At 40.2% G+C, this 26,575-nt stretch overlaps 1 protein-coding gene and 1 long non-coding RNA gene across 2 annotated transcripts; both read right to left on the reverse strand.

Moving 5' to 3' along the window:
* Positions 1-15,910: 15,910 nt before the first annotated feature.
* On the reverse strand, positions 15,911-16,894 carry LOC145656150 (uncharacterized). Its single transcript, XR_014121860.1, has 3 exons — positions 16,836-16,894; positions 16,185-16,288; positions 15,911-16,079 (listed from the first exon to the last, which is right to left on the reverse strand). It is a non-coding gene; the product is annotated as an uncharacterized LOC145656150 (long non-coding RNA).
* Positions 16,895-16,983: 89 nt separating this feature from the next.
* Positions 16,984-18,972, reverse strand: LOC145656151 (protein NDRG1-like). Its single transcript, XM_081709527.1, has 6 exons — positions 18,747-18,972; positions 18,515-18,635; positions 18,015-18,077; positions 17,841-17,901; positions 17,401-17,487; positions 16,984-16,992 (listed from the first exon to the last, which is right to left on the reverse strand). Exons 1-6 carry the CDS (start codon positions 18,808-18,810, stop codon positions 16,984-16,986), a joined length of 405 nt encoding a protein of 134 aa, XP_081565653.1. The 5' UTR covers positions 18,811-18,972.
* Between the last annotated feature and the right edge of the window lie 7,603 nt (positions 18,973-26,575).

Raw genomic sequence — 26,575 nt, forward strand, 5'->3', positions numbered from 1 at the left:
TTTTCTGTAGCTACAAATACTTTGATTTTGAAAAAAAGTTTTTGGTAATTTATTAAAACAGACATCTTAAGTTTTACGACAAAATGTGCAAATAAGCTGGCCTGAGAGGTGCGTTCGGGAATATGACTCAGTGCGTCTCTGGTGCTGCTTTTGATGAGTGCAGTGTCATGAGAGTGCGGCCATCTAGCAGTACAAAGAGGGGTTACAGCTTCTCCCGGACGTTTCCAATAAATGTCTAGATTTGTGAGTTATAGAAAGACAGCTGGAAGAGAAGTCCTCCCAGCCCAGCACACAGGGCCAAGTGTCAAAGCGCTGGGAGGTGAACTGAACTTTCATCTTAGTCAGGTACTCCTGAACCCTCTTACAGTCATCAGACAGCAGCAGCCACGCATGTTTGGTCATGGGGTCCAATGTGACCTCATCCACAGCACTGCAGATCCAGTTCCACAATGAATTTGGAATGGATTTTGAAGTTCTCCAGGATCGCTGTTTACTGAGGACCCAAAGCTGTGAAACTACATCCTGGTTATGTTTGAGTAGAGACCATGCGATGAAGTCCAGGACAGGCAGCATGGGTTCCAGCTTCTTCTTAAGCTCCAGCTGCCTGAAATTCTGTGCCAACTCTGCCCTCATCATGCCGCACCGCTCTGAGACTGTCTGGAGTTCTTTAGCCCATTCAGTGTTTCTCTGCTTGGTCTCCTTCACTGTCTAGGTCCTTCACTTCCTCTCTCCTGCTGCCCTTCACGTGGACTGAACAATGTATCAACAGCTTTGAGACGGCTGGCCCACTGAAAAATGTGCTGGCAACAGTGTGGGGGTGTACGGTTCCACCGCAGCCATTACTGCTACTGGATGCAGCTGCAGCGCCCTCGTCAGGCTTACAGACACGCTCCACCTCTTGTTTCCACTGAGCGATAAACTTCACGCACTCCTTGAGACCGTGCAAATTCCTCAGGTCTGGTGCTTGAGGTAATAAAAAGAGAACAGAGGTTTAACATTGAATTAGACATATTAATAACATAATCACAGAATGGTATGTGTCCTTTCAGAATGATTTGTGTACAGGGCAGAGGCCTCTGTAAAGGCCTCTGCAGGCTTCTGCAAAGGATGGTGGATAGGCTCCAGCACACTTACAAGTATGAGATATTATTTCCATCAGGCTCAGGACCATCTCTTTAGGATAAGGTCAAGAGAAATCTCTTGGAATGTGGTGTTAACAGGTTCCAACTGGTGTGGGTGTTTTATATTACTTTGCATATATTGACAAATGTATGGTTTGGATGCAATGGACGTGAAGACAAACGCAAATATGTAAAGGAATGTGGGGTGAATACATAACCACTACTGAAAAATGTATGAAAATGTGGGTTCTCTGATTTTTAGACATTCTCCAGAGGGTGCCTCAATAATGCGTGTTAATGTTAACCTACAATAAAGTACGTGCACAGTTATGCTATTTAACCAATTCTGAAGTCTGCATTTTTATTTAATATTTGAATTGAACTTTAAAACTAGCCGACTGGGCACCTAGGAACCACATACTGTTGCTATGTGCAGAGATGTGGGCTTGCAGCCCATTGTTGGGCAGAGTCCATCGCACTGCTCCAATAGACCTGCTCTGACTGCTACTTTCCCACGTCGGCAGTCGAAGTCGTTTCTCCTTCACAATGCTTTTCACCTGGTTGGCCAGTTTCACCGTCTCAGTAGACAAGCTAAAAGAAACTGTTGGCAGCCTCTCGTTGCTCCTGTAATATGACCGTCGCCAGACCAGAGAGTGGAACTGGATGGCAGTGTGGCACTTGCAGCTGCAGTTTGTTTGCTTCAAGATTTAATACGTGTAAGTGACCTTTGCTTCTCGTCCTGTCTTTACTGGTTTGTTAATAAGGTCATTTGAAATTGTGTTGTACATAAAGGAATATTACAGAATTATTCTCTATTTTAAGCTACACTGTGGGGTTTTGTTTTTTTGATCTTTACATTTATATTAATGCAACCCAATACACTTATCTAATGATCAGCTATGACCTGTAAGAACTGACAATCTGAACATTCAAACTTTAAGAGGAATAAAAACAAAAAAATGATCAGCTGTTCATGTCAAAATCTGTAATATGTAATAGAAATAACTGTAATATGTTCAATATAACTGTAATATGTTCAATTACCACCATGTAACATATAACTGTAAATATGCCAATTGCAAGATGGGACTGTACATTCTGTACAAACATATATAAATATCCATATATACATTGTACATATAAACATAATATATATATATATATATATATATATATATATATATATATATATATATATATATATTGTACATGCACTATTAATATATTTTTGTATATATATAGAATATATTTCTCTATGCACCCCTGTTTTTCTTTTTCCTCAGATTGGACAGAGCACTCAACCATTTCACTGTGAGTTATACTGTGTATGACTATGTATGCGACAAATAAACCAAACTTGAAATGATTTTACCTTTTTCTGTCGTTTTCATTTTAAGCTTAGAATAACCAAGGCCTGGACTTTGTAAGGTGGTTTTGAATCCAGGTCAGCTAGGTGAGGACACCAATAGCTTACTGGGTAAGCAGCCACACTCTAACAATGGTGGGCTCGTGTGCAGAACAGTTAGAGCTTGGATCAAGCAAAACAAGAGGAAAAAACGAAACACCTCGGTGAGCGTGGAAAAGGGGAGAACAAAGAACGCCACGGAAAGAAATGGCAACCCCGATGCACTGGGGAAAACTCGAACTAAAAGTTCCCAAACAAAACCAGAAAACGGGGAGAAACTTGAATGGCTAAGGGAAGCCTCAGGAGAGAGACAGACTCGAGAGGGGAAAACTGGAGAAGGGAGGGGACGTGTAAAAACACTGACACCCTCGCAGAACAGAAAAGAGGCATAGCACAAGGGCTCACAGACCTCAATACCCAGAGTTACCGGCTAGGAGCTTGGCTCAAAACTTTAACAAAAACCCAGCACTGAATGACTGGGTCACTGGGCTTATATAAGGTCTAGCCCAGCTGTTGGGTGTTGATCCTGATCAGTGGCGTGGTTGACTCGACGCCTCCCTCTGGTCGAGGGGGCCTCGGCCTGGTGCCAACCCTTACAGGCTTGATGTCTACAGACATGGCAAAAATATTTCAATGTTCAATGCATTTCAGTTTCAATGTTTATTTTTTTCAGTTAAAATGTTAATTTTTTTTACTGCTTATTCTTCCATTAGACAGCCAGAAGCGCAGCACTGGTTAAAGTTTTTGAGCGGCTTCCTGCGCGCACTGGTCCTGGAGCACAGCGACTGCCTCATCCACCTTAGGGTGCAGAGACTCAGGAGACTCCAGCATATGCAGTAGCTCCGAGTTGTCCAGTTCCAGGAACAGACCCGTGATCTTCCCTGCAAGGGTGGGCTGCATGTTCTGGATCAGGGGAAACAGACGCTCACCCAGTATCTGCTTCTGCTCCTGTGGAGGTGCAGCAGCCAGCATGGAGGCACTGAGAGGTTCCTGACCCTGCACATGGACCGCAGCCAGCTGCACGGGCACCTGGAGCTCTGCCCCCAGGTGCTGCTGTGGGTTGAGAAACATAAATGTTTTATAATTGATTTGACTGATAAATGGTAAGTTCGACATTTATATCTAAGGGCTGTGTGCCCAGGTGTTGCTGTGGGCTGTGAACGCCTGAGGTGGTTTTGTACTGTGGTACTGCTCTCACCAGCGACGCCTTGTTGGCAGCTTCCGCGCTGGCCATCCCTGTCCCCGGAGCCTCAGATGCCATGGTCTGATAGGCCATCGTGCGTGGGACCTGGCAGGCGGTGGTTGGTCGGATGGCGCTGAAGGCCTGCGGGCAGGATGCGGCTGGACCGATGGCACTCGGCATATCCTGGACTTGCTGTGGGTGGACGCACTGCATGGCCCAGCAAGGGCTGGGGAGGAGTTGTGCCAGCTGGCTGCTTGCGCAGTAGGCAGGCCAGTTCTGAGCTTGTGGAATGGCTTCCATGTTGTAGCCGGAGGGCGGGGCAGGCTGGTAGGGGTTGAGCACGAGGTTGGGCAAGGCACTCACGCTGGCCGTGCGCTTCATGTACTTGTTGGAGAGGTGGGCCTGCCGCTCCTCCTTGCGCTGCGCCAGAGCCACGTACAGCGGCTTGGTGCCTACAACGCGCCCATTCATCTCCGTCATGGCCGTGGCTGCCTCCTCCGGCGAGGAGAAACACACGAAGCCGAACCCTTTGGAGCGGCCGCCCTCCATCATCACCTTGGCACTTGTGATGGTCCCGAACGGAGAGAACTCCTTAAGTAGACGCGCGTCGTCCAGACCGTCGTCTAGGTTCTTGACGTACAGGTTGTCTCCCTGGTAGCGAGTCATACCGTCCTGCTTCGTCTGCTCAAACTTTCGTTTCAGCCCTGTCTGCCTCTCGCCTTTCTTCTGGGCATAACCCACATACACCTTCTTCCCATTCAGCTCCTTCCCATTTATCTCATCCACAGCCCTCTGGGCATCCTCGTGCCTCTCGAAGTTCACAAAGCCAAAGCCCTTGGACTTGCCGCTCTCGTCGGTCATGACGCGAGTGCTCAGCGTTTGGCCAAACTTGCTGAAGATCTCCTTCAGCTTGTCGTCGTCCATGTCCTCTCCAAAGTTCTTGACGTACACATTGGTGAACTTTTTGGCCCTGGCCCCCATCTCAGCCTCTCGCTCCTTGCGAGACTTGAAGTGGCCAATGAACACTTTGCGGTCATTGAGCAACATGCCATTAAGTCTCTCAATTGCTCTCTCCGCAGCCTCACGGGTCTCAAAGTGCACAAAGCCGTAGCCCTTAGAGCCATTCTCGTCACACACCACCTTGCTGGAAAGGATGTTCCCAAAGGCAGAGAATGTGTCGTAAAGAGCTTCGCTGTCAATAGACTTGTCAAGGTTCTTGATGAAGATGTTGCCAACTCCACTCTTCCTCAGAGAGGGGTCTCTCTGGGACCACATAATTCGCACAGGTCTGCCTTTGATGATGTTAAAGTTCATAGTGTCCAAAGCACGCTCAGCATCTGCCTGCTGCTGAAAGTTCACGTATGCGTATCCAAGTGAGCGGAGGGTCATCGCGTCCCTGCAAATCCGTACGGAGACTATTGCGCCAGCAGGACTGAATTTCTCGTATAGCATGGCCTCGGTAACGTCTGGATGAAGGTCACCCACGTACAACGAAGTCATCTGCGAACTTGGAGCACTTGGATTCATTTTCGTGAGGATCGTCGGTCAACCTTTCTGGAAATCCTAGTCGAAAGTAGTAAATGAATAAAATAAAATCGTAAATGATTTAACCAAATGATCTAACTGCACGAATTATAAAACAGTTTGAAACAGCAATTCAACAGAGCCAGGCAAGTGTCGACCGACCAAAGCGATCAAAGCAACACTTTAGCTTTAGATTCAAATACATGACAACTTGGTTGTTACGTAAGAGTGCTTTTACGTAAATGTTTATTTTTAAATATTATACAAACGCTATTTATTTATTCATGAATTATTCAATTATTTTAACTTATAACGTTAATAGCGTGAATGAGAGGCTTTAACAACGCCTTATATTTCAAAATATTACCTAGTCACAGCATTTTCCAAAAATCGTCCATATGCTGCTCACACTGAATCATTTAACGCATGGCTCAGAATAAATACTTTTAGTTTGATAAACGCAGCAACATTCATTTTCTTTAGCCTAATGCTCGGCAAAAAACATCGCATTAAAGTTAATTAATGGGATGAAATCAGTTTGCCTTGGAGCAGGCCTATGTTCTTTGAGGTTAAAAATAATCGCCTGGATTGTAAACCTTAGTAGAGTTCCACAACGAGGTGCGATTTGTAAAAGGACGTCTTTTTCTCTCCGAGTTAGAAATCTGGAGAAATAAATATATCAATTGATTTCCGCCCATCGGAGGACCTTTAGAACTTTATTATTTATTCATTATTTATTTCTAACTTCTCACTGTGTCCAACTATATCGGGTGTATAAAACGTATGAACAGACATAAATAACGTGGGGGAAACGGGAATAGGGGAGAGAGGAAAAATAAGACGAACAGAGACGAAACAGACAAACGGGAAATGCAGATAGAGTATTTTAAGTATTAGCCACCTGCACCATTACGGGAATGTGTGTGTGTGTGTGTGTGTGTGTGTGTGTGTGTGTGTGTGTGTGTGTGTGTGTGTGTGTGTGTTTGTGTGTGTGTGTGTGTGTGTGTGTGTGTGTGTGTGTGTGTTCGTGTGTGACTGCTTGTGTGCGTCTGCGTGTGTGTGTGTGTGTGTGTGTGTGTGTGTGTGTGTGAGAGAGAGAGAGAGAGGCTATGTGCGAGTGCACTGTATATGTACACGTACTAGATTGGGATATTTATCATTTATGGATTAGCTCTGTAAACTTTTTATCAAAGGAGTCCAGTCTAGGTTATTGGTTCTTATTGATTCATTCTGAGATTTTTTTTCCATTGATATGTAGTCTATCAATAGATTTTTCCATTCGGTGACACTAATATTATTTTTTGTTTTCCAATTCATGAGTATGTTTGTATTTGCAATTAATAATGTTATATATATATTATCCTGTTTTTTTTCTATTGTCACATTGGTTGATGACATGTCTCCTAGGAGACATAAAGATGGTGTTGGATGGATAGGGTTATTTAAATCATGGGACATGTGTGTGATTACTTATTGCCAAAATTGCTTGATAGGTGTGCTCTGCCACACGATGTGAATGTAATCGTCAGCTGTCTTTGGAGTAAAGTATGTACAGATTGCTGAGCTTGTGAAACCAATTTTAAACATCCAATGTGTAGTATAATGTAATCTATGTATTATTTTGTACTGAATGCATTGTAGGTTAGTGTTGCTGTCATGTGGTAATTATTATTACACATTTTAATCCAAACTGTGGCGTCGGGAGCTAGTAATAAATCTTCCTCCCATTGTCTCGATGGGAGAGTAATTATGCGATTTGATTTCATTATTAGTTTGTATATCTTATGTGATAGTTTTTTTGTATTAGGAATGTTTATAATACTGATATGGATGCAGGTGAGTTTAATGTCTCTGAACTGATAGTTGCTCTTACCTGCTTTCTATATCTTATGTTTGGGCTACTTGTGGAAGTGACATGAAAGCAGTGTTATGTTTATGTGAGTCTGGAGTTTGATATCTTGTGAAATTTCCACCAGGCTGTTAGTATCATGGCCACCCACAAATTGTTGATCATGAATGTTCTTTAATTGATTTGACTGATAAATGGTAAGTCTGACTTTTAGATCTTTGCATAATGTTTGCTATATGTCTATCCATATTCTGTCTGATATACTAAGTTTTATCCATTTTATACCATATTATAGTTGATTTGCAATAATCAACTACAGTTCTGTAATGTTGTGAGTTTGAGTCTATGTGATTTATTTTTCCAGTAGAATCAAGTTATGATGTTGTCCAAAGATTTTAGACAGGTTGGTGGCGCTGGAATAATTGAAAACAAATAATTTCGTTTAGGTAATATTCTCATTTTAATTATTGCAGTTTGTCCAAAGAGCATAAGGGGTAAATTTGTCCATCAATGAAGTTCGTCGCTTATTGTTTTAATAATTGGATGACTATTTATTTTTGAATAACAGACAACTGGGAAGAGAATTTAATACCCAGATATGTAATATGATTGGTATTCAGGGGGATGGGGAATGTTTTTAATTGCATCATAAAGTTATGCTGCTAATATATAGTATAATATACAAATATCCTACTGGCGATACAATTTGACCAGTTATGTGTGATGTTCTGTGATGATCATATAGAACACCACAGACAACTGTTTGGCACATCACTGTTAAACCTCCTGATTGCAACCCGGGGCATCGTGAACTGTACAACATGACCCTCAGACAATGATCTCTGAGTGAAAGCGATAAACATAATCATCTTCATATCATCACTTTCTGTACAAGTTCAGTGGAAGAGATGTCAGTTAAAGGGAGTTTTAATACCCTTTCCATCTTTAAATTTAATAAAAACACAGATGGAAAAATTCCAGAAAGTGAGACAGAGAAAGGAAACTAGACTTTAAAATGGTGCTGCCCTCTTGACTTACAACTGTAGATTATTGAAATTATTACAAATGTCCGATGCCAAAAGGGATTGTGTCAGTGTTTCACTACTCATTATTGCATTTGGTAGACAGTATAAACAATTAGACTATGGTTAAAAAAATCACAGAAATAAAGCAAACACCAATATAATCTTGAACCACCTAGTCCCAGGAAACATTAGATTACTGGAACAAAATCAGACAACTAGCAGAACAACTTTTTAACCAATGATGCAGATGCACTTTTCGTGGATTTATTTATCTGTATTTCAATCCACTAAAGTTTTTCACTTGATCTAACATTACATTTAAGACCGAAATCCTGTTACATCTCACAGAAGATTCCACTGATCAAGCTGCTACTTACCCATCCTGGTCCTGGAGTACCTTTGCTCTGTACACTTTAGTGATGTCTTTGCTACCAACAAGCCTATTTTAATCCATCAGATAGTAACCAAACGCTCCTTTGCTGCAGAGCACAGAAATCATTCAAATTTGCAGTCAACAGATACATCTGGGCCAGATTTTGGATCAATGGACTAGGCTGGAACTGCACATATACTGTATATGCAAAATTCAAAATACGGGGAGTGGTTGGTCTCTTTTGCAATCAAATCTGAATACTATGGAATTCGTTTCACATTTGTTTAATTTGACAGATTTTAAATGGATAATGGACATCACTAGACAAAAAGGAATAAACAACTATATGAAAAGGAACAAAACCAAAAACAAAGGAAGACTTTAACACACTTGCCCAAACAAGCACTAAATCTGACAAAAATAGATCAACCAATGACATAGCTGTGAAGGAACATATTAGCCATTGTTTTCTTGTCATCAACAGTAATTTTAACTGATTGTTAACATACTGTTCAAGTCTTCAACTGATTTGCTCCCAACATACGAATGGGTACAAATATGGTTCATTACCCAGCTGCACAAATTGCTTCTGACATACTGGGCAGCTACAGGGTTCTTCTCCCGTGTGGATTCTGACATACTGGGCAGCTATGGGCTTCTTCAGTTGTGTGGATTGTCTTCTGCTCCTCCATGTGGCCTGTTTCACCAAAGCCCTTCCTGCAGTATTTGCAGCACTATGGCAAGCGGACACCCTTGTGTGAGCGTTTAGGTGCTTCTCAAGAGTCTGGGCAAGTTTGAAACACCTGCCCTAAACATCACTGACATTATTTCTTGTAGGTGATTAGCCACGTGTTTCTCTAGTCACAAGTACTTTTTGATTTATTTGGTTTTTTAAATAGGTAATTTTATATATAATGGCAACAAATGACATTTTAAGTTTTATGACAAAACGTGCAAACAAGCTGGCCTGAGAGGTGTGTAGCGGGATATGACTCAGTGCATCTCTGGTGCTGCTTTTGATGAGTACAGTGTCATGAGTGTGTCTGTCCAGCGGTGCAAAGAGGGGATACAGCAAGGCATGGCATGGTGTTTATTCATTCGTTTGCATAGAAAATGACGCCTTTTCACATTGTGGAACTACAAATATGGCGGTCTTTTTTGTGCGGCGTAGTAAAGACATATGTTGTGGAATTTTGAACAAACAGCAAGTCAGACGTGATTAAGAGAGTAATTTAATAAGAAAAAGAATAAAATAAATGTTTGGCTCTCCTCAGGTAGGGAGCCCCGAGTATACAAAACCGTGGCTAGTTATACTACTCCTGTGCTGTCTTTAACCAATCATCTTTTCTTAAGCAGCTCTTCTTTCCTTTGTTGCTGTGGCTATAAGCCAATCAGCTCTCAGCTTGTTTTTTTCCACAAACCAACCCAAACTGTCTCCAAACAGTGTGGGTTGTGTGTCAAGTTGACCTTGATGTTAACAGTTCCTGATACATGTTCAACTTAATCAGCAACAGGCGGATATAAATGTGCAAACAGCATTATTAATTTAAGAACACAAGGATCAGTGTGATTTTATATGAATCACATAATACATAGTTTCGTATCATTTTCCATCACACGTAAAAACAGAGTCTCACCGTATTGTCGGGCAGGAGGATCTGGACTCATTTATTACTTAATATCTTACCCCATCTAGCGGTCATTAGAGGTTAGTCTTGAATTGATTTCTGTCGTGCAATATTTTAGATATAAATGTTTACATTTTCTATTACAGAACACGGCAAAGTATAGTCAACCAGTTCTAACCTTTTGAGAAAAACTTTAACTTCAAAGTAGGTGAATCTATTTACTTAGATTGAACCAATTGGATCACAGTTTATTTACATAGCATCAATGCTTTGAGTGCTTTAGATATAAGGACATCATGGCGATCTTTCTGCTCACACCTCAGTCAGTCTAGAATTCTGTACTATGTGTTTCTATAGCTTCCAACTTTCACGAGTTTCTTGAATCTGTGGAGAAAAGTGCAGACTCAGGTACTTTCTTATTTGTGAACATTTATACATTTTATGTAATTTTTTTATCATCTATAATGTTTCATTACTTTTCATTTATAGATATAAGGACACAAAAACAGTTCATATACTCAATGAATTGTTACAAGATAATCTTTTCTAGAGAATGTTTACCATTTGTTAAAAGACTGATTTATTTCTAAAGGTTTATGCAGTTTGTTAATTTGTCACATGGAGGCAGAAGGGGTGAATCTGATATACCCCTCTTCCATCATCAACTATTCATCGAGTCCTCCAGTGGAGCTTGTACAACCAAAGAAACGCATACAGCGGTCACCGGCGGTTCTAAGTTACATCTAAAGAGGTCTAGGCCTATACACACTGTTCCACCTGAGGTAATAAAATGTTTTGGGGTAAAGGTATTTTCATGAGGCGATCTGTGATCTAATTATAATAGGCTTTGAAGCTCTCTGCAACAGGTGCAGAGTGGTGCAAGACTGTGTTTGAAAGCATAAAGAGGAATAATGTTTCTGGGGTATCTCAAGGCCTTTTTGGGTCTGTAAGTGCAGAGCAGAGGCTCTGATGCAGGTGGTTTCAAGGCCTCTGTGGAAGTATACGGCAGATGACTCTGGACTGTTCCCGTGAGAAATAGCTTCCTAAGTATTGGGAAAGATCCCGGCTTTTAAAAGACGTGAAAGCCTCTTCGAGAGTTCTGTGGCTAAGCAAGGTTCATTATCTTACCATAAGAGCAGGGTGATACTGACCTGCAACATCATCTTGCAGGTGTTTGATGGTATGAGTTGAGATCATCTTTGTTAAAAACAAAAAAAACAACAACAAAAAAAAAAAAACAGGAAAATCTTCCAATAGGATATACTGGGGTCAAGCTTCAATTTGTACAATGATAGATCTCAATTTGCATATATTGAATAATGTATGGTTGAACACAGTGGTGGAGATTTCAAACACCAGTATGTAGAGAAGGTGTGGCAATCACATAATCAGTTGTGAAAACTGGATAAAAATGTGTGTTCCTTGTGTGATTATTAGACATATTCTGGACTATGCCTCGTTTGTATGTAACGCTGAGCTCAAAATAAATAATGGACCTACTACTCTCTTCAATTAATTCTTGAGTCTGCATCTTTATTTTCTGTTTAAAGAGGACTTAATAAAATTACTGGAATGTGGGCAATATCTAGTAACACAGTGCCGAGTCTGCTAAACGTAGATCCCAGCCTTTTATATGGCCTCTTCCCTTTAATTCTACTGACTATAATTAATGTAAACCTTGTCGATTCTGGTGTTTGCTGTATAGAGGTAGCGAAAACTTTGCTAAAACAATGAAAAATATGCATCCTGTGAAAAGTTTATTGAACAATATAACATTGTTCCTTACCCAGAGCCATAACACGTCATTGATGGAAATCACACTGATGTGAGGGCGGTATGGGCCAACTCAACTGTATTTCCTGATTGTTTTATTCTGCAGGAGGATGTGGTCCAAATATTTAAAAAATCACAGGTTTGTTTAAGAGGACATAGTCGAACAGTTTGGGCTTACTGTTATTTTAATACTAGTGGTAACTATTAGTAAATACAACAATCTGACCATCCTCATACTGCATTGAGTGCTGTGCAGCTAACAAAGATGATAAAGGGTAGAAACCGAAAGGTATGAGAAGGGATGAAAAGTAGTAATGAAGTTTGGAAAGTAATGTCGTTCCTAAATACCCAGTCAGTTAGTTTTAAAGTTAAACATTCAAACATAACATGAAGAGTCAGCCTTCAGAATTAGTTAAAGAGAATAGCTGGTCCCATCCTTTATTGCCGGTTAACCTTAACAAACATTATTGAGGCACCCTTCGTGAAGGTCTAACTGTCAAACAGAGAACCCATATTTTTATACACTTTTCAGAAGTGGTTATGTATTCACCCCACCTTCCTTTACATATTAGTGTTTGCATTCACCACCATTACATCTGAACCACACAGTAGTCAATATATGCAAACTGCTATTCAATACCCACACCAGTTGGAAGCCATTACCACTACATTCCAAGAGAAGATTTGTATTAGCCTTGTCCTAAAGAAGATTGTTTTTCTATATGGTCCTGAGCCTGGTGGAGAGTTCATATATCTTACCCTGAGGTCCACCAAAAGCCTACGCAGGATCCTTTACTGAAGCCTGAAGCCCTGTATGAAAGTCATTCTGAAAGGACACAGAATCTCTAAACTCCCTTATGTTTTATGTTATTAATCTGTCCAATGCACTGTTAGGCCTCTTTTCCCTGTAAACACGCATGTTATTACCTCAGTAATAACAGGGACCACCTCTTGTAAAGAATTTATTGCATTTGAAAGTATGGAAATGTGGTCAAAGGTGATGCTAGAAACATCTCCCTTTAAAGGTTAGAAAAGGATATGGAAAGGTGGCTACATGCTTAAAAGCTAAAATGTTACATGTAACTAAACTGTGAGAGATGCCTTTATAAAGAACAGTGTGTGAATCTACAGGGGATGCAGTGGCTGATGTGATCGTGCGTCTGCTATGATAGCGAGGCGAGGTTATTATATTGTGGCTTGTATGTAGTTCAAATGAAATTAAGGAATGGTCTGAGATGGCATCCGACTGGGGTAGTCTGACTATGTTCTCCGTGTCCACCGTATGTCAATAGTAAGTCAAGCGCATGTCCATCAGAGTGTGTGGGTTCTCTTATACATTGGATGAAACCAATTGATTCTGATATACAGCTAAAGGCCAATCTCAAAGGGTCTTGGGCATTATCAAGGTGAATATTGAAATCACAAAAAATAATGGCTCTTTCTACAAAAGTGACTAGATTAGAAAGGAAATCTGAAAATTCCTTAATAAATTCTGAGTAGGGCCGTGGTGGCCTATAGATACCAAATAGTGAAACAGGCTGGGTGGGCTTCATATCGCTGGCTACATCATTCATTTTAGAAAAAAAAACAAAATTTCCCCTTTTTTCCTCAATTATCCTGTTATCTTCAATTCCCTGCTCTAGAGCGATTACTCACGTAATACTAGTCAGAGTTTTAGGGTGCCCCAAAAGGGTGCATTAGGTGCATTAAAGTTACTAATAAAGACATCAGAATATTCCCTGTCTTTCAAGTAGAAAATAAATCAGAATACCACAGAAATGTATTTGCTATTAAGTAACCTAGAGCCTTAAAGATTATTTTGGACTTCAGTGGACGTAAGAACAATAGCAGGTAAATAAACTTTATTTATTTATTTATTCCTTAATATGGCATTCTCTAAAATGATGTAAATACATTGAAAATATGCAGTACAAGTGCAGTAAAATAATTCAATGTTGTACTTCTTCTTCTTCAAAGCAGAGCATTGGGTACTTAATACCATTGAACTGTGTCAAATCAATGTGCCCTATTACCATTGAATTTTTACTATTACTATTACAACAGTAATGTAAATAATGTGATACAAATAGTTAATGAAGTACAAATTCATGAAACTCACATGCTGCTAGTATGTTAAAAGTTATAAATGTAAATGACAATTAATTATTCATACTGTTGTTGGTGGGGAATTCAGTAGATTGACTGATTTAAACAACTCCCAAAGTATTTGCATAACCTGAAACACACATTATGAAGACTTCCATTAAAATTACATTTATTTCAAGATTAGACTAGGAATGGAAAGAAGTACAATGTAAGAAAAAATCAAATAGGTCCTCTGAAAAAGCTGAAATTGTCAGTCATGTAAAGCTTTTACAAGATGAAGCATAATGTCATGGAATGTTAGCCTCCCTCGAGTCATGTGGTTTGGCCTGCCACGTTCAGTGGGAGGGCTGTGTTTGCAACCACACCTGCACCTTGTTCGTCTCAATGTATATAAACCCATGTTAAAGTGTACAGGGTGTTGGTCATTGTCGGTGTAATGTCTGAATGTAACATGTTTATGTTAGATGTATTCTTGTGTATCATGTTTGTTTAACTTCATTTGTTTCAGGTCCATGTTTATTGTTTCTAATACGTGAGTGCCACTGTCATTTATGTTAATAAATGTTCGTCCCAGTCGGTGGAGTCTGTGCGTCCTGCCCCTCGCCCTATGGCACTCGGGCCGCCACACGTAATCACAGTGCATTATTTCTTTATTATATTAAACTTTTGTACTGGTGTTAAAGCAGGCCAAATATTATACATTGATTCATATACTAAGTACTAAAAGTGTTATACATTGATTGATGCGGAGAAAACTATACATCAACTTTTTTATGGCTACTAAATAAAGGTACAATACTGAGCCTGATAAGTATAAACATTTTAAACAGCTTTTTATCGTTTAGGGTTTTTTTTTCCTTTTGTGCAAGTCTAAATTAGTCCACTGGGACAATGACACACAAACACTAACACCAACACATCAATGGTCCCTCAATTTAGAGTATTTTTTATTTGAAATGGAGCCGAACTGAGCATGACAACACTGGGATGGAGCAGCGGGTAGGAGAGCCTCATCTTCAGCGTTGCTTGGAGGTGCTCTCCATGGAAGTGATGGCCCAGGGGTGGAAGAATGCCATTCTGGTGGAGAAGGTGGGGTGCCAATGAGACAGGTGTGTCATGCCTGCAGAAGACACTGTCAGAGGCAGATAAGCAGAAGGACAAGGTGAAGTAACATAGCTCAAGGTCCCTACTTAACTGCACCATTTAGAAAGCATGCATAACTTAAAGATAGTTGTGAAAGCCTGAAGGTCTACAACAGGCAGTAATGAACTTTTCTAAACTGGATTTATGGGTTTTACATTGCGCAGAGGCTGAACGATTTTTAATTTCGACCTTTTGTCAGTGTGTTTACAGTATTTACTTACTGTAGCCCAGTCCTTGAATGAAGTATTTCAAGGCTTCTGCCAGCTTGCCAGGCTATAAGGTAAGAACAGGACACAATAGATTACACAGTGCATCACTCAGTTTGAATGCAAGAGCATTATTTTAATGGGTAACGACAGACCTGATCAAGCTGTGGTAGACCTCCACAGTCAGCCATCTTCATGAGGGACAACATGAAGGACAATGTTATTCACCACAAGTTCATCACAAAGTTCTAGATTTATAAGCCCCCAGTGACATATAATGACTTCTGCATTTATAATGAGAGTCAAATAAAAAAAGCAAAACATAACATTTTAAGTATCGCTTTGCTGAGGTTTGAAGGTCACTAACTTTGAGGAGGGTTGTCTTTGAGGGATTCATTTTGGAATTGCAGTCAACCTACGACGGAAAACACAAACATTTGCACGCAGGCTCCCAGGTACATATAGAAGTTTGATTTGAATGCTGGGTTGGATTTTGAATGTTGTTTTTAAACTTCTGCATGTAAAACAAGCTGTACATACCACAGCATCCACCACAGGAGAGTCATCTCCTACCACCAGAAGAGTGTGACACCTACAGCAACAAAACCTTTCAGGCATGTGGTGGCACAGGGGCATTTTACATCAAAAAATAACATGGAATAAGGATAAAAGAGAAACAGTTTCTCACTTACTTTAGAGTCTTTCTACCCAGAGAAGTTCTCTTAATGTTCAGTTTACTTCGGCTGAAAATTGATCAGATCTAATAAGACTGGGAGCTGTTCATATGACAAACAAGTCTAGAAGCAGAGAGCTCAGAAGATTCCATAGAATGCAGATGTCAGTCATACCTGTTGTAGGACTTCATAAAATGCAGAAGGTTGGTCTGGTTAATCCTTTTGCTGATGTTGTGACGGAAGGTCTTTACAAATTCTGCCTTCTTCTTAATCTCCTCCTGCCACGGTGCCATAAAGGAGTCAGTCCAAGACACAATCAGTCACAAAACATTAAAACTTGATGTGAATATGAATTTAAATGTCTCTTCCTCTATATGCACAGTCTGCACAGGCACTCGAGACAGAAATGTATAATAAAAGGAATATGTAAAAAAAAAAAAAAACATTGTTGACCTTTTGATGGACAATAATGTAGGCATCTGGTTCTTTAGTTACGAAAAGGACACAGTCTAAATTCAGGACAGCTCATTTGGAACACTCATCTTTAGTAATAAGGCATTTAACTTTTAAATATTCTAGTTCAGTGTTTAGTGACCCAGTCCACAGTACACATGAAATGGCCCACATGTTTATTCTAACCCAGCCCAGTACAACTGTACCAGGTGTTCATTTTCCTAATGGCTTGGTTTAGGAGCTAGGATGATGTTGTCAGGAGCTGGGATAGAGGGAAAATGTGGGATGTCAGATGTATCACAAGGACTGGGTTGACAAGTACTGCTCAATAATACATACAATATACATTTCATTTTAGGCGTTATTTCGTACCTGACCGAACAGGTGGGAGATGACAACACTGGGGGGACCAAGGGCCCAGCTGGAAATCTGTGGAAAGTGTGGGTTGATCTTTAGTGGCTGGAGTACACATAAGCTTTGATCAAATACATTACTTTATTAAAAGAGGCTTGACACTGTTCTAAGGATCCTAAAAGAATAAAAATATAGGGTCGATTGTCACCATATGATTGGCATGAAAGGTTAACTGGAAACTGCAGAAAACTAAGAGTAATATGCTGAGAACTATTTGTTATCACATTGAAAGTTATATGGATTCAGTGAACAGCCAAGACACAGGGAACAAGACAGTTTAAATACATGAAGTAATAAGAGTTAAACAAGACAGGTGCAAATAATAAGGAGCGGAGAAAATGAAGCTAAGGAACGGAACCACAACAAGGAAGTAAAGCAAAACAAAAGACATGAGACAGGGAAACCATAGACATGGACGCTAGGTGGGACCAGCTAAACGACATAATTGTAGAGATACAGGGATCGTGATGATTAAGCAGGGTGTTAACAGAATGATAATTACTATTGCATTAGACTGTGATACCTTGGATGCTGCCCGGTCTGCCCAGCCCTCTGCCTGAGCATTAATGTTCATCAGGACAAGGCCCTCAACCAAGTCTGGGTACTTCAACTGCAAGACATTTATGCATGAGCAGTCAAAGGGAGATGAACCTTCAGGGCAAAATTACTTACTATATGTCAAACTGTTGTAGTTAAATGAGCAATTAAGAGTCTCCATATTTGGCATTCTTGCACTTTACATTGCACTTAGAAAAAGGTTTGTTTACATGTGCAAGCAGAGGAACAATAGTGAAGTGTCAGTATTCTGGAGAGTTGATGTCTAGCTAGCTTGACAGTGTAATGATTAGGATTATGCTGCAAGTATCAACACTTTGTTACAAAGCAAGAATTTCACCAAGGAGTAATCCTTGTTTGATCATTGTGTTAAAATCTATTGGGAAAAAAGACAGTGCTACAACTCACAGCGAACCGTGTGAGGATGTTTGCTCCTGCTCCAACACCCATTCCAATAACACTCTTAATTCTGTGGAGAGAAAAAAATGTACATAACTTTAAACCATTAAAGCGCAAGGTTTCAGATTAGAACAAGGATTGACAGTTTAATCTCAGAGTAAATGGCTAATCTGGTTCACTCACTTAAAATGCTTGAGCACAATTGGGAGGGTCTCGGAGAGCTTGTCCATTGAGGGATATGTGAATCTACAGGAAAAAATTGCCCTGAGTGAGTTATAATTCTAAGGGACGCCACTGATTCTTCAGGATTTGAACCTGCTAAACCTAGCTATGATGTACTGGGAGCCACAGCCATCAATGTAGCATATGAACGCTAAGAAAAAAGTTCATGAAAGAAACCCTGGTGCATGACAAGCCGGTGCCAGCTAGACATGCTGACAGTCAGGGCCTCCAGATGTTAGTTTAGGTGGGCACCAACACCATGGCATAGAGTCGTCCTGTCTGACTGCCAGGAAGGAGTGGTCTGAGGGCAGACGGAGGGCTATGGAGTAGGTTCTGATAAATATACATTCTGGAAAAAATTGTATGGGGTAGCTGAAGGTCACATTTTAGATTAGATTTAACCTTGGAATGTCTTTCAGCCCCTGAAAGAACATTGTGGCATATGGTGCACTCACGCTCACCCTGCAGGGAAGGTGCTGGCACCCTCATGTTGCCCAGGAGCGTTGACCTGACACACGGCAAAGTGTCGCATGATTTCCTGCATGTCCTCATCATAGAAAAGAACGTCGAAGCAAGTTTTGTCTGCAGACATGCATTCCAGGGTCATTACAACACAATAAATGATGCTTATGCTAAGTTTTAGACTTTAGAGCAATCAGCTACGTGCCACAAGCAACAGTATCAGAGTCTTACGGTTCATTCCGATGTCATGGTAGGTGAGGATGACCGGTCGGTTATCCCTGGGGATACCTGCCATGGTGCAGCATACAGTGCCAAAGGGGGTCTCCACATTGTCCTCCTATAAGACCCAGGTGGAGTATAAAGGTCTAGGTCTAGATGTATAAGAAAAACCTCTAAAAAGAGGTCTGATTCCACTGCAGTGGTTTTGTGTGTCAGGACATTACTCTGTCACACTTAGAACTACTTCTGTGGAATGAGCCTCTTATCACGAGGAATGTCAATCATTTATTTATTATTTATCATTAACCAAGTTAATTTGTTTACAAAAGATCATGTTTGACTCAGAAGACACATGACAGTGCTTGAAAACATGCTTTATGGGTAAAAGCTTTAGCCTATTGAAACATCTGTGAAAAGGTAGTGCTACTTACCACAACTTGACCCCAAAATGCCCCCTTAAAATCCTTCAGACAAAACACAGAGAAAAATAGATTTTGGAGTGGTAACATTTCATTCTGGATGTGAAAAGATCCATCCCATAGACTTTATTCTATTAACAGTACTCAATGTCTGAAAATACAGCCTTATTTTACCGGACACAACGGGTCCATACAAAAGGCATCATCAGATGTTTCTTCATCATCCTCCAATAGAGGGTTATAGAGGGCCTGGGGGTTAAGAAGCAAAAATTCTCAGTACAAAGTTAGATAAAACTTGGTTGTAAGGTAGTATTAAACAAGTATTCTCTTTTTAAAACATTTGCCCAACCTACCCTTTTTGCCATTATCCCAAAAGTTGACGAGCAAATATTCCTCGCTAAATCGATTCCCTGTCTGAATACCGTCTGCATTGCTGGTGCCACTGTAAGGGTCGTTTCCTTTTGGTCACAGAGATTCAGTACAGACTTATTTGGATATTAGGCTGTGCAGTTCCAATTTAGAATATTTGCAGCTCTCCTGTAATAGTAATATTATGACATCACTAAAATACTTTTGAGCAGTTTAATGACAGATTCCCTAAAATCTATATGACAAGAACACCATGCCACTTTTTAATGCTTGATGAAGTATGTTTTGGATGTTACAGCTGTTTTTCTGACAGACCTTCTCTGTTTGAAATGCATCAAAATGATCCCTAAGAGACTAAAGATTCCACTGTACCTTGTTCTGTAAAATTCAGTAGTAATCCACCACCTATGGTTAGGTTTAATTCACCCTATTGTCTCCCAACCTTTGAACTGCTGAAGTGTGTCAAGTGAAATAACATATAGATGCTTGCGCTCACCTTTAAAATAGATGTAGTGATGTCATAGCCATTGTGACGTCATAGACATTGTGATGTTACTACAGGGTTGCGCTGACATTTTGGTCATTGGGAAAATAAGTCAAAAGTTTAAAAAATATGTGAAATCCCTATTTTTAGCGGCAGCTGAGTACGTAGCTGAAAGATGGGTACAGTTATATAGACATTTATTACAGTTTTCCAATACAACACGAAGTCCCTCCATGCAGGCACTACATGGGTTTTTGATAAAGATCAAGACATTAACTGTAATACAGAGAGAGGTCGGTAGAGTAGGCAAAACTGTCATCAAGTAAAATTACTGTTACTTTAAAATAATAACTACTGAAGTAGAAGTAAAAGTAGTCATTTAAATTATTACTTAAGTAAAAGTAAGAAAGTATCTGTTACAAGAATACTCAAGTAGCAAGTTACTTCACTGGAACTCATTTAATAGCAGTTTAATGCCATTGAACTGTGTCAAATCAATGTGCCCTATTACCATTGAATTTTTACTATTACTATTACAACAGTAATGTAAATAATGTGATACAAATAGTTAATGAAGTACAAATTCATGAAACTCACATGCTACTAGTATGTTAAAAGTTATAAATGTAAATGACAATTAATTATTCATACTGTTGTTGGTGGGGAATTCAGTGGATTGACTGATTTAAACAACTCCCAAAGTATTTGCATAACCTGAAACACACATTATGAAGACTTCCATTAAAATTAAATTTATTTCAAGATTAGACTAGGAATGGAAAGAAGTACAATGTAAGAAAGAATTAAATAGGTCCTCTGAAAAAGCTGAAATTGTCAGTCATGTAAAGCTTTTACAAGATGAAGCATAATGTCATGGAATGTTAGCCTCCCCCGAGTCATGTGGTTTGGCCTGCCACGTTCAGTGGGAGGGCTGTGTTTGTAACCACACCTGCACCTTGTTCGTCTCAATGTATATAAACCCGTGTTAAAGTGTACAGGGTGTTGGTCATTGTCGGTGTAATGTCTGAATGTAACGTGTTTATGTTAGATGTATTCTTGTGTATTATGTTTGTTTAACTTCATTTGTTTCAGGTCCATGTTTATTGTTTCTAATACATGAGTGCCGCTGTCATTTATGTTAATAAATGTTCGTCCCAGTCAGTGGAGTCTGTGCGTCCTGCCCCTCGCCCTACGGCACTCGTGCCGCCACACGTAATCACAGTGCATTATTTCTTTATTATATTAAACTTTTGTACTGGTGTTAAAGCAGTCCAAATATTATACATTGATTCATATACTAAGTACTAAAAGTGTTATACATTGATTGATGTACTATACATATATGAACTGTTTTCTGTATCCTTATGTCTATAAATTAAAAGAATTAAAACATTTAAATGATAAATAAATTACAATAAATGTATAAATGTTCACAAATAAGAAACTACATTGGTCTGCACTTTTCTCCACAGATTCAAGGAACTCATGAAAGTTGGAAGCTATAGAAACACATAATACAGAATTATAGACTGACTGATGTGTGAGCAGAAAGATCACTGTGATGTTCTCATATCTAAAGCACTCAAAGCATTGATGTTATGTAAATGAACTGTGATCTCATTGGTTTAAGGAAATAGATTCACCTACTTTGAAGTTCAAGTTTTTATCAAAAGGTTAGAACTGGTTGACTATACTTTGTCTGTTCTGCAACAGGAAATTTAAACATTTATATCCGAAGTATTACGCGATAGAAATCAGTTCAAGACTACCCGTTATTGACCGCTAGATGGGGGAAGATACGAAGAAATAAATGAGTCCAGATCCTCCTGCCCGACTTTACGGTGAGACTCTGCTTTTACGTCATTAAAACGCTAAAGAAAAAAGGCCGCCATATTTGTAGTTCCAAAACGTGAAAAGGTGTCATTTTGTATGCCAAAGAATGAATAAACACCATGCCATGCCTTGAAGACGACGAAATTGCAATCAATTTAGCTAGCCATAAGAATAAGAATAGCTGTTTGATTTACATAATCACAAATATATTGCATGTACATACATCTACATTTCAGTCGATCAAAATGTTTCACGTACTTATAACCGCAACTTTATGTTACAGCGGTCATATCAGATATTTACCAATATAAAACGCAACAGGTGTCGTGTTCTGTAATAGAACATTTTAACATTTATATCCATATTACACTGCATAAATCAATTCAAGACTGTAGAGTCGTCGTACCAAATGACGTAAACTCAATATAAACCGCTGACTTAATTTAATGAACAGTATTAAGATAATGAGTGAGTACAGCGAGTCTTGTCTTACTGATGCCTGTTCTAACTGAACATAGGCAGACTCCTGCATGCTGACTGGTCTAGTCACCAAACACCTGCAGCTATGGCAGCTCGTAGCAGGCAAACAGAACAGTCATTTATTCAAATGATCTACACTGACAACAGTTCTGGAATGTTACCCCTGCCATAGAATTAAAAAGATTCAAGTTCAGCAAATGTTAGCGCATTTGACAATGGGACAGAGACAGAGCAGGACGAAAATCCACCCTCTGCCGACTGAACAAGAGCGGCGGAGGATGAGCAATGACTGGCCCATTAGACCAATCTTGAAGCGGATAGATTTCTGGGCAGAACGTGACCAAAGCTGGAGGTTCCCTGCTCGAAGATCAGGCACTAGCAGGCAAACCGAGCATTGCACAGGCCATATTTGAAATTCCCACAATGCTTTTCTCACCGGGCGTATGTCGGGGCAATAACGTTGTCAGTTGGTCCTACCAGACAATTATCAGCATGACGAGAGCCTTTCATATCAATAAATTCTGACAACACTTTGAAAGTGATAAGCAGTGGTTAGCTCGAAAGTTATTCATAAACAAGCACGTTGAAAATTACGAAGCAAGAGACTTAGATCAGCTGTTGTCTCTATCGATGGTCTGAGTGAACCATGTGTTCTTAGCATGCAGGTATGGTCTAACGCCTTATGTGCTGAGTTGCTGTTTCCATATTTTAAAAATAGAACATTGTTAAACGGCATCTGTAATAGTTAAGGAAAGTGTGTTATAAGTATAAAGTGTTACAGTAAGTGTTTTGGCCCCTGACTGCCATTAGGACAAGCCAAGACAACCGCTCACTACGTTAGCTTATCTACTTGTTAAATCAGCCTGAAATTAAGATACAGATAAAAGTGTTGATTTTTATACTAAGATTTTAACAACTTGAGCCAAAGTATTCAGAATGTAAATGTTTGGTCTAGCAGGTATGGCCCACAACTGATGCAGAGAGTGCATGACATGGCAGAGGGGATTCATGTTGGCAAAATGTCCTCCTACGAATTAGTCCCAAATACTGAAGCAAAAAAGAGGCCGAATTCATCTGATGGAAGTAAGTCTAAAAGGGCTTCTTGATGATGTTACCCTGGTGACTTGCATTCTTTCCAGATGCTCAACAACCACTAAAAGTAGTGCATTGCTAAAAACTACTACTTGTGCTGGAGGTGTTGAAAATATGGTTTCCTTGTCATTGTCAGTTTGATTTTATAAGGTTCTACGTGGGCATCGATAGGAGCTGAAACTGTGCATGTGTTGCCCCTCTGAGGAGATGAGCCAATGAGGAAGATGCCCGTGTTGAAATTTGGCTCTAGACCACGCTTTGAGCTGGTGCACTTTGTCAGCGGTTGAAGTTGCAGCAGCATTGGCGGAGTGGGACGCAATGGGGAGAAGGAGAACGAGAAGGATCTCAGGAGTGAGAAGCTGAACAGCGGCAAGCAGCGGGAGGCTGGAGACAAAGCCTCTCCTCTCCCTTCTCTGACACAAACACAGTCACGCGTTATATACTCACATAATCCAAAATCCAGCATCTTTTATTTGCTGTTAGCTGGCAAAGAGTAATCAGTATAGTCAGATTCCTTTAATGTAAACACTTGGGAAAATTCCTGCCATGATATCACTTTGGACACAGGGAAAATCTGATAGTAAATATTCTGGCAGGGACAGGCCATGACGACTAAGGAAAGTTTATAATGAAGGTTAATTACACCATTCCATAAAATATAGATTCAGTTAAAATGATCAAACTTTTAAGTCATTCACTTTTATTTTTATGTAGTTAACCCTTTCTTACCGACTTAGTACAATGACAGGAGTTCATCAGAAACACTCTCAGTGGCATTTCTGCTTGAATTGGCTTGACTTAGAAATGGTTGGCTAGAAAATTCCTGCCATGAGATCACTTTGGACACAGGGAAGATATGATAGTAAATATTATGACAGGGTGAGGTCATGACTGCTTAGAAAAGTTTATAATGAAGGTCATGAAAGGTCAGTTTTGACTAATTGCAAAAAACGCCATGTAAACATTAGAATGGGAAAGTCAAGTGGTCTGAGCGAAGCGAACTGCGAACGAGGCATGGACCAGACTAACCAGGACCAATATTTTGAAAGGGATCAAAGGAGGATGACATCAAGAATAATTCTGATGATCAAGTGGTGCACGGTCAAGCAAATTGCAGCCAGATACAATGCTGTTGCTCCAACTAACATGTCTGAATGCACAGGTCATCACCTTAGCACATTTGGATGACCTGTTCAGATGATCTGTTCGAGTGTCATTGCTGTCTGAGGCAAACAGAACGGCAAGACTCCAGTGGGCAGAAGAGCAGAAAACTAAACAGTGGAACATCATCTTGTCAGATGTATCCAAAATTCTGTTGCACTATGATGATGGGAGGGTAAGAATTTGGCATAAGCAGCATGAATTAAAGAGTCCTTCCTGTCAGGTGTCAACAGTTCAAGCTGGTAGAGGTGGCATAAAGGTGTGAGGAATGTTTTCTTGGCACACCATGGGTCCTCTGAAATCAGTAGATGTTTGAACAGAAGGGCTTACCTATGTATTGCGACCGAGTGCATCCCTTCATGCAGCTGCTTAAACTATGGCAGAAGGACACTTTCAACAAGACAAGAAACCCTGCCGCAAGGGTTGTATAATCACGGATTTGTTCCAGTATCAAGACAGCAAATTTTCAATGTTTTCCTGGCCTTCACAGTCCCCAGATCTTAATCCTATAGAACATCCCTGGGTAAAGGTATAACAGGCAGTTTAGAACATGTCAGTCCCTCTATGTAATTTGAGAGAAAATATCCTATGAAGATTGGACCAAGATTCCTGCAGAGTATTTTCAGCATATAGTGGAAACTATGCCAGAAAGAATTGCTGCAGTTCTGGAGGCCAAAGAAGGTCCAACATGCTATTAAATGGGTGTACTTAAGCCAGATACACTGTGTCCTATAATAGGATGTTGCTGGAATGTATGTGGATGTTGTTGGAATGGCCGCAGAGTTGCAGCAGCAGTACAGGTAGTCTGTGATCCTTTCCCCGATCCGAGTGAGTTTGCCCTATTACACGGTGTCGAGTTATGATGTGAATGTTTAATTACACAGGATGGATTGTGGGCGACGGAACCGAACAGCCTTCAGGATTCAAATAGAGAAAGGTGAAACTTCTCCAGCCTTTGAGTTAATCACAGGACTATTGCATAGCAATTAGGGATAACAGAACAGCTTTCGGGGGTTTGGGTGGGGTGCCTTATCCGCCCCTTTAACAGAGTAGTCACAGTTCAAATTTCCCTTCTTCCATTGTTTACAAGGCATTATACATGTGGTTTATTTATAGTGCACAGAGTAATATGCAGCGAGTCTGGTCTGTCTGCTTTGGAAGAGAAACATTTGGCCAAAAGAGCAAGACACAGCCAGGAGGATGATTGGTAAGAGCACATCATAATATGCACCTTAAAGCTGTGCTCTACAGCTAGGTCCTGTTCCATGACTGCATATATAAATTTACTACTGACATTGCCATTTATATCTGGCCATTTACAGTGCACTCTTGCTCAATGCAGCACTTGAAGCTGATTTTCCATTGTGTAGTTATTATGTTCAAGAGATGTTTGACCCGGTCAGGTTGACACACTTTAGTGAGGGCAGAAGTATCCTAGAGGACACTACAGACAGTGACGAAGACATCTCAGAGCGCGAGGTGAGAGTTTTTTGTTACTCTTTCTACGACATACTTTTCATGCCAGCTACTATTGTCCAGTTCAGCCAAATTTAATTTACTGCCTTGTATTATCATATATAAATTGCTGAACATCTTATCACTCAGTTTCAAACATCCCCTCAGCTGTTTTAAGCCATTTCGTTTATTCAGAAGTACTGCTAAATGGATGTGGTGGGAAAATGAGAGCACATCAAACACAGACAGCTTTATGCATTGAGTAGTAAAGAGTAAAAGTTTATTGAGTTCTGTCCCCTGTATAACAGAGTAAGAGGACTGACCCGCAGTACGGTCCCCCTCCCCTTATACACAGAACAGAAGAAAGAGAAAAAAAGAAAAACGACTCCTACAGAGTATCTGCTAATTCATGTTTTGGTTAGCCTGAGCGCTGAAGGCTTCTTCTATCTCTATGGTTAGAACGGTATGTGAGCAGCTGGAGTCCCTGACTCACACGCTTATCTGCAGACTGTTATGCTGTGACTATAGAAACATAAAGCAAAGTAAAA

Source organism: Electrophorus electricus, unplaced genomic scaffold (assembly GCF_041902795.1).
Source record: "Electrophorus electricus isolate QZ-2024a unplaced genomic scaffold, ASM4190279v1 Scaffold50, whole genome shotgun sequence".
Taxonomy (NCBI): domain Eukaryota; kingdom Metazoa; phylum Chordata; class Actinopteri; order Gymnotiformes; family Gymnotidae; genus Electrophorus; species Electrophorus electricus.

Bases quoted from the DNA above. Each gene is read 5' to 3' on its own strand.
- LOC145656151 (XM_081709527.1), bottom strand. From the start codon at position 18,810: ATGGCAGGTATCCCCAGGGATAACCGACCGGTCATCCTCACCTACCAT. The intron at 17,902-18,014 runs GTGAGTGAACCA...TTCTCTCCACAG, and splicing joins ATTGTGCTCAAGCATTTTAA to AATTAAGAGTGTTATTGGAA. The intron at 17,488-17,840 runs GTGAGTTGTAGC...AATGTCTTGCAG, and splicing joins ACATCCTCACACGGTTCGCT to TTGAAGTACCCAGACTTGGT.